This window comes from Mandrillus leucophaeus, unplaced genomic scaffold (assembly GCF_000951045.1).
Source record: "Mandrillus leucophaeus isolate KB7577 unplaced genomic scaffold, Mleu.le_1.0 Scaffold986, whole genome shotgun sequence".
Lineage (NCBI taxonomy): Eukaryota > Metazoa > Chordata > Mammalia > Primates > Cercopithecidae > Mandrillus > Mandrillus leucophaeus.
In genome coordinates, this window is record NW_012110763.1 from 293,101 (window position 1) to 301,414 (window position 8,314).

Genomic DNA, 8,314 nt, shown 5'->3' on the forward strand with positions numbered 1-8,314 from the left:
GTGGGGATGGGGGGAAGAGGCCATGCTTAGCAGGCAGCATGCAGAGAAAGCGGGGTGGCATTGGTCAGCACCTGCCCCCCAGGGCAGAGACAGCAGTGGGAGGTTCTTCCTCCACTCCTCTAATGACCCCAGGGGTGTAGGAGGAGTGCTGAACGGGATTCAGACAACTCATCCCTAGCCCGTGGTCCCAGCCTGGCCACTGAGGAAAGCGGTGGGCCAGTCACTCAGTCATCTGTCCCCTGCTTTAAGTCACCCCAGCTCAGCTTACAGCTGACATCCGAGGAACGGTGTGTCTGCCACTGTATGCTGAGGCCTTATCTCTTTTCCTGTGTGGCCCTGGCTCCCTCTTGGGCAAGACAGAGCTGCCATCTCACTTCTCACGGTCCTCTGCAAAGGTACTCCTGCCCAGCCCAGGCCTGCCTTGACCACAAGAGGCCACGGCTCACTTCTCCTTCCTCCCCCAGGGCCTAGGCCACCCCTGCTACCCCAAGTCACCAAAGCCAGCAGAGACCCCTAACCATGCAGCAGCCTTGGAGCTGACATCCCCACCCTGGCCTTGCCGAGGGACACAGTCAGCATGGCCAGAGAGCACTGGGCTTCCCCTCCCAAGACAGACTCCATCGAGAGTCTCAGTGTGCCCAAGGAGCTAGGGGCTGCTCCAAGCCCTGCACATGCATTCCCTCAATGATTTCTCAAAACTATCTTACAAGGTAGATACTGTGGTCACTGTCACTTTAAAGATGGAGAAGCTGAGGCACAGACTTTGCTAAGGTCATCTGTTTGGGAAATAACAGGATCAAGATTCGAACCCAGCCCAGATAGCTCCAGAGCCTTTTCTGTGCAGTGCAGCCCCTCCCCAGCCCCACACCTGCGAAAATCTCAGGGACCCAGCCCTCACCCCTAACCTGGCATTCTGCAGCAGCGGGACTCCAGGGGAAGAGGGGGAGACCGTCCAAGAGGGTGGGAATGGGGGAAGGGCCAGCACCCCTTTCTCCCTTGGCAGTTGATGAGAGTGGCCCAAGGGACCACTGTCTGCATGTGCGTGAATCTCTAGGTGGGCACCCCCCATGTCTCAGCCCCTGTTCTCAGTTACCTGTCCCATACCCATCTCCCAACGTGCTGTCAGGAGCTTCCACCACAGTGGGCCCCTGGCACTGGCCCCTGGCACTAGACCGTGGCACAGGATTGCTCCCGCTGGCCCTCCACCCACACATCACCAACCTGGAGCCTGGTTTAGAGGGCCTTTCTCCTTGTGGGAATTCTGCCAGCTTGCACTCTTCTGGGGTCTGGGAGACCAGGGCCGCCTCCGCTCCCCGACTCAAATCCCCTTCTGCATGTTCCAGGAGAAGAAACAGCGCCGGGCCGAGAACCTGAAACGCCGCCTGGAGAATGAGCGGAAGGCAGAAGTCGTCCAAGTGGTGAGTGTCTCGTTTTCCCCCCTTGCCTTTCTGCCCCGCTTGGGGGTGCAAACCAGGGCCTCGACCCCTGCCTCATGTGCCCCCACTGTCATGCTGTGATCTCAGGCCCCTGTGGGGCAGCTTCCTCTCCCTTGGGAATTTGGACCAAGGCTGCAGCCACACTAATGCCCTCCCCTCATACCATCCCCAGATCCGAAACCCCGCCAAGCTCAAGCGGGCAAAGAAGAAGCAGCTGCGCTCCATTGAGAAGCGGGACACCCTGGCCCTGCTGCAGAAGCAGCCGCCCCAGCGGCCAGCAGCCAAGATCTGAGCTCAGGACAGCCCGAGGCCTTCCATGGCCAACAATCATGTCAGACACAGCACCCTGAGACCTCTGCTGGAGCCAGCACTCCAACCCCGTGGCTGCAGAACAGGGACCCCACCTCGACCGGGACTCCTCGGCCTTTGAAGGCTTCCAGGCAGGTCTGTGTGGGACAGAAGCCCAGAGGGGACCTGGGACCTGGCAGAGATGGGGGCGGGGAGAGATTCAGCCCCCATCCCTCCTTCCTCTCCTCCAAGTGCCTTCAAACCAAGAACAGCAATTCTTCTGGTTCCTCAGTGAGTTGGTGGCTGGCAGGTGACTCCCCCAGCGGTGTATGCCCTTTCTCAGCATGCTAGGTCCATCCCAGGCCTGGAGGCTGGCAGTTGGGAACCCAGCTTCCCCCCACACCTTCCCAAAGACTGCTCTGAGCACCTCCATACCCCACTGGCTCTGTCCCCAGCAAACTGAATCCGGCTCCTCTCCACTTTTCAACACTGAAAGATTAAAATGGGGAGGTTGCGGGGAGCAGAGTTTTTCCCCAGTACCTCCTTTTCCAAACCAGACTCTGCAGAAGCCCCAGAGAATCTGACTAACTCATGCCTGTCCAGTCTACAGCAAAAATGTTTATTGAGTGCCTATTGCATACAGGCACAATCCTAGGCACCAGCAAATACAGACAATAGACCAAAGTCCCTGCCCTCGAGGAGCTTTCATTCTAATGGAGAGGAAACATAATAAACAAACAAAATGCACCACGTGTTCAATGGGGGAAGTGCTATGAGTAAAGGGGGAAGGGATAGGAGGGAGCAGGGGTGGGGTGTCAATACAGGGTGTCAATACAGCTAGCTGGGCACCTCACTGTTCCCTTTGCTCAACGCCTGCTGTGGGCCAGGCCTTCAGTGACCCTGGCTTTGGTGGCAGAAAAAAATACAGGACCAAGATCTCAAGAGGTTCTCATCTGCTTCTTCCACTGACGTTTCGTCCACCAAGCAGAATTCACTGGCACCAGTTTTTCAGTCCCTGGGCCGCAGAGCTCAAACCCAGCAGTCTCTGACCCCAAGTCCATGGCAGATGGAGGAATGAGACGCGGTGCAGTGGAAGTGGTAGGTCAGAAATGCAAGTTACCCCTTCTACCCACAAATGGGAAATGGTAGCTGCCCAGCCCCATGCAGCCTGGAGGCGGGGGCTGCACAGATCTTGGGATTACCAGTGCCCAGGGGATACCCAGTGGTATCCCACAGAATACCAGGCCTGCAGGGAGGCTGGTCAGCTCAGCTAAGAAATGACACGTGCTGTAGTCTCGGAGTTGCTGTGCCCATTCAAATTCTAAAGACCGAAGACTTAGTCATTTCCCCTGTTGGATTTGATTAGCCCCAGGTTTCCCGAGTGCTTGACCACGCCATCCCCTGCTGCTTCTGCCTTGGAAGCACTTTGGGCAGTGCTGGGTCACAGGGTAGCATCTTAGGTCCCTCCAGTAAGTCAGAGAATGTCCTCGCTCACCAGAGTCATTGAGCATGTGATGCCTAGGGTTACATACAGTGCAGACCCCTGTGGTCCTTAGTCCTGAAACTGGGCACGTCACTTAACCTCCCTGAGCCAGAATGTGCTCAGCTGTAAAGACTGGCTAATAGAAGCTGCTCCTTAAGATTGTGGGATAAAGCGTCTAGGGCAGTAAGCACTGGCTAAATAAAGAGGGCCGACTGGAACAGTGCTTCTCAAACCTTGCCTCTCTCTTCTCCAAAAATGCATAGCTGGTTTAACATAAGACTCCCTCTCCCATCATCTGGTAAAACTGAGCTCCAGGGAGACGCCCGTGTGCCCTTCCGACTCCACAGCCCTAGTGTGGGAAGTCTATTATGAGTTTCACTTTGTGTTACTCCAGGCCTCCTCTGTGAACCTGCCGCACTGGCTTCGCGGCCTGGGAGCTTGTTAAATGCAGACTCTCAGCACCCGGCCCGGCCTCCTGAATCAGCCTGCACTTAACAAGACCCCCGAGGTTTTTCACAGGCACATCAAAGTTTGAGAAGCACTGCTTTAACTCACTGTTTCTGAAAAAGATTCAGAGTCTCCCGGGGCGCTTTAAAATGCAGATGCCTGGGTCCCGCCCCCTCCGACTTTGATCACTGTGGCTGGAGTCCGGATATCAAGTTGAACCGCAGTGCCCTGGTGATGCTTTCACGTGTGAGCGCTGCCCTACCCGGGCCGGGTTCTAACTCGAGGTGCTGCTCAGCGCCCGATTCAGGGGGCCCCTCTGCGGGGACGCTGCGCAGCCGCCCAGCAGCCAGCCGAGGAGGCGCGCGGGGCCCCGCCGTTCCTCGGGGCGGCTGCTGAGAGCTAAGGAGGAGGCCGAGCGGGCCGTGGAGGGGGTGCGGCGGCGGCGGCGGCTGCTTCCCGCGCCACCCAGCTCGCTGTCGTCCACCAGCACGCTCTCCAGCACCGTGCGCAGCGAGCGCCGCAGCTTGCGCAGCATGTCGGGGCAGGTGAGCACGTAGAGCACCGGGTTGGCCACGCTGTTGAAGAAGGCCAGGCTGGTGACGAAGGGCAGCCCGCGCCACACAAGCGGCCGCAACCCGCGGTTGGCGTGCGCCCGTGCCTCCAGCAGACTGAACACGTGGTAGGGCCCCCAGCAGAGTGCGAAGGCCGCCACGACGGCCGCCACCAGGCGCACAAAGCGGCCGGGCCGCCGGCGTCCACGGTGCTGCAGTCGCAGGCTCACGGCCGCATGGCTCGAGGCGATGATCGCCAGCGGCACCAGGAAGGCCAGCAGGAACTTGCTGACTGCCAGGGCCGCCTGGCGCGAGTTGCACGTGGCGTCGCGGTCAGGCCCCGGGTTCAGGAGCAGCACGTTGTAGTAGCACATGATGCGCCCGTCCAGCCGTGAGATGGTGTCCCGGAACACGAAATAGGGCACCGTGTTGAGCACCGCTAGCGCCCAGAGCACCAGGCAGACTTTGTGCGCTGCGGCCACGGTGCGGTGGTTCTGCGCCCACACCGGCCACACCACCTGCAGGCAGCGGTCTAGGCTGATGGCGCTGAGCAGGAAGCCGCTGGCAAACATGTTGAGAAAGAAGATGGAGGAATGCAGTTTGCAGAAGGTGGTGCCCAGCTCCCACGAGTGGCCCACGGCCAAGAAGTAGGTGAAGAAGGGCAGGGAAGCAGAGGCCAACAGGTCAGACAGTGCCAGGTGCAGCACCCAGGTGGTGACCACGGTCTGGCGCATGCGGCAGCCCACCACGAAGAGGATGACTCCGTTCTCTACCAGGCCCAGCAGCGAGGCCAGCCCGTGCAGCAGCACGGCCGCGTGGTCGATGTAGCGGATGCTGGTGTTGCTGTGGCTCCGGAGATGGCTCATCTCCTCTAGGATGGGGCAGAGCGGCTTCAGCGTGGCGTTGGCGGACATCGTGGGGTTCTGCAGTGGAGGGAAGGAGGTGCCTAGGTTGGCAGTGCAGGGGCCACGGGGGAACCAAGAGAGAGGCCTGGGGTGGGACCGTCCCCAGGAGATGCCAATGTGACCCATGAATATATTGGGCGGTGGGGGCGGGGGGAGTAACATCCCAGCATTGCTGTGCCTGGGCAAGTCATTTAACCTTCCTGAGCCTTTTTCTGAATCTGAAACTTGGATGTCAGTCATAACAGCACCTAGCTCATAGAGTTATTGGGAGCATTAAATGAGTTACTACATAAAAGCATTTAGAACATGGCCTGGCACACAGCAAGCTCTATATCAGTGTCGTTGTGATGACTATGAAGCAAACGGTCTAGGATCACACAGAGAAATAGGAACAAGGTCAGGCCCACAGGACTTCTTTTTCCAATCCCCAGAGCACTGGCGGGTGAAGGAGTCCCCACAACTAGGGCAAGAGGGTCCTGCTGGCCTGGGGGATGGAGATGCTGCCCCTTCCCACCCACAGCACCCCCAGACCTTGCCTCTCTACAGATTCTCCGTGCAGCTCCCCGCACTCAGTGGTGGCTGGTTAGATGTGTTGACTGTGAACAGTGGAACCAGCCCCTCCTCTGATAGTTGGAGAGGAAATAAGATAAGAGCCAGGAGAGCTGGGTAGGAGGAACTCCCACATGGGGCTCTGCAGGCCCAATGGGGCCAAAAGATCTCTCCCCGCTCAGGAGTAGCCACAGCAGCTCTCTGTGCCCTGTTCATTCACTTACTCCCCCGCACACTCATCCAGAAATAAGACGTGCATGCTCACATCCTCATTGAAAGCCTGAAGACCATCTGATGTGAGGCTGGTCAGGATCAGTGAGGGCTGAAGAAATTGCATGAGGCTCCATGCAGGAGGCAGGGGGCAAGTAGCCAGGGACAGGGACTCGGGTTGTCCTGGGCACCAGTGACACTCCAGGTACTATGGTAGGTCCTTCAATAGGTGCTGTCTTTCTGGCTCTAGAAGAATGGTGCTAGTACTCCATCCCATTTTACAGATGAGAAAACTGAGCCTCAAGTGGTTAAATAACTGGCCCAGGGCCACCCAGACAGCACAAACATGTGGAGGAGCAAGTTTCAGGCTCAGCCTGTGCTCTCTCCTCTTCCCCTATTCCAAGGAAGAGAGGATGGAGGAGGAAGAAGGAAAGTGGGAGAGGGGAGCAATGGTCTTTAGTACTCATCTTTCTAGGGAAAACACTGTTGGCCAGGATGAGAAAACCCACTCCCTTCTGGAGACCACAGTCCTCTATAGGGTGGGGTCCTGGGTTATCAAACTAGAATTTTGCTGGCAGATGAGCCCCTTGGAGCTGGGAATCTGCAGGTAGATGGAAAAGGAGCCTGTGCTTCCTGAGAATGGGCACTTCCTAGGCTTTAGAATATGCAGAGCAGTTACTCTTGCAATGGACCTATGAGACCCCAGTTTTCAGAAGAAGAAACTGATGAAGGTCAGAAAAGCACAGCAACTTGCCCCGCATTCCTCAGCTGCAGCAGTGGGGCTGGGACTTCACTCCCAGCAGACAGCCAAGTGCTACCCACTGCCCTGAAACATTCCCTGCAGACCAGCTGCTGCTTATCCAAGTCCCATGGGGATGATCAGAGAGCACAGTCCTGCCATCCTTGGGAACCGCCAGATCAGTCCTTCTGACTCAATAGAGACAGCCCCCGGCCTCCCAAGATTCTCAGGAGCCCAGCAGCTAAGGTCCAGCTTTGGCAGGTTAAAAAAAAAAAAAAAGAGGCAGCCAGAGTGTGCAAGCTGTGGGAGTCCAAGACCTGGGTTTGAATCCCAGCTCCTCGGCTTCCTGGCTACGTGACCTTAGGCCAGTTACTTTAAACCCGCTGGTGTCATCTTCCCACCCAGACTGCTTGTGAATATTGACAGACAGTTGAGTGGCTTCCCCTGGTACCTGACATCTAGTTAATGCCTCAAAGAAGCTAGTCCTTCCCTCCTCTGAGCACCAAGTCCCCCTCCAATCTTTGGTAAACTCAGCCTTCTGCCAATCTAGCTGGTAACAGCCCTCTCACTTGGTAAAACTTTGCCTTCTCCTGTGGGTCCAGAGAGGGCGCTAGGCCGCTCAGCCCCTGGGCCACTGCCTCCTTACCTGGGCACAGAGGGAGCACAGGATTCCAGCCCCGGAGGCAGTCAGCTCCTGACAGCAGCTAGACAAGAGGCAGCAGGCAGACAGAGGTGGGAGACGGAGGCTGAGAGAGGAAATAGCTGTCAGCCCCAGTGCATGTGTGTTTAGGGGTGGGGTGTGGGGAGGCGGGGACAGCTAGAGAGTGAGTTGTCACGGGAGTTCGAGTAGCATCAGTCTCCATCAGTGCCGGCAGCCCCTGCTCCACCCACCCCTGCCTCATGAAAGAGACTGCAGAAGCCCAGAGGGCAATGCAAGTGCACGTGAAAAAATCAATGTGTGCAAGAGAGTGTGAGCCCCAGTGTGCCTAGGGCTGTGCTTTTGAGAGTGACCAGCGTGTAGGATAAGTGCGTGAGAAGGAGAATGTCTCATCCATCTGTCCACTGTGCCTGGGCTGCCATCTCCTGACACCAGAATCCTCAGAGAAGAAACCCCTCCAGTTCTGCTGCGTTTCCCGGGCAGTGTGGGGGCCTGTCCGTTAGGGACCCGAGGGCCCTAAGGCCAGGAAAGCACAGTGGGGTAGTGGAGGCAGTGGGAAGAACGCAGGCCAAGAGGTCAGTCATTTCTGTTTGCTGAGCCTGGGGTTGTCATCTGTGAGCGGGAGCAGTGACATCTGCCTTACAGTCTATGGTAAGGGTTGAATGAGGTGGATTCCGCAAAGCTCACGGCACACGGTAAGTGCTTATAAAAATCAGCTTCCTTCCCCTCTGAGGGAAAAATGAATGTAGGCTCTAAGGCAAAGGTCATATAGCTTTTATTTAAAACAGGCTCAATTTTGAGAGGCTGAGGCAGGTGGATCACTTGAGGTCAGGAGTTCAAGACCAGCCTGGCCAACATGGCAAATCCCCCGTCTGTACTAAAAATACAAAACTCAGCCGGGCGTGGTGACATAAACCTGTAACCCCAGCTACCTGGGAGGCTGAGGCATGAGAATCACTTAAACCCGGGAGGTGGAGGTTGCAGTGAGCCGAGATCACGCCACTGCACTCCAGCCCGGGCAACAGAGTAAAACTCCATCTCAAAAAAA

At 57.1% G+C, this 8,314-nt stretch overlaps 2 protein-coding genes across 2 annotated transcripts in view; one reads left to right on the top strand and one right to left on the bottom strand.

Moving 5' to 3' along the window:
- Positions 1-2,471, top strand: part of LOC105532801 (coiled-coil domain-containing protein 86) — a 9,187-nt gene extending 6,716 nt beyond the window's left edge. The window contains exons 3-4 of the mRNA XM_011971089.1: positions 1,344-1,418; positions 1,609-2,471. Coding sequence (XP_011826479.1) covers positions 1,344-1,418; positions 1,609-1,728 — 195 coding nt within the window. The 3' untranslated portion in view covers positions 1,729-2,471. The remainder of the gene's footprint in view (positions 1-1,343; positions 1,419-1,608) is intronic.
- Positions 2,323-7,351, bottom strand: PTGDR2 (prostaglandin D2 receptor 2). Its single transcript, XM_011971088.1, has 2 exons — positions 7,255-7,351; positions 2,323-5,128 (listed from the first exon to the last, which is right to left on the bottom strand). The coding sequence occupies exon 2, from the start codon at positions 5,117-5,119 to the stop codon at positions 3,929-3,931; it is 1,191 nt and encodes a 396-aa protein (XP_011826478.1). The 5' UTR covers positions 5,120-5,128; positions 7,255-7,351; the 3' UTR covers positions 2,323-3,928.
- Between the last annotated feature and the right edge of the window lie 963 nt (positions 7,352-8,314).

What these genes read in the sequence shown, in the direction of transcription:
- PTGDR2 (XM_011971088.1), bottom strand. Translation starts at nt 5,119, where the DNA reads ATGTCCGCCAACGCCACGCTGAAGCCGCTCTGCCCCATCCTAGAGGAG.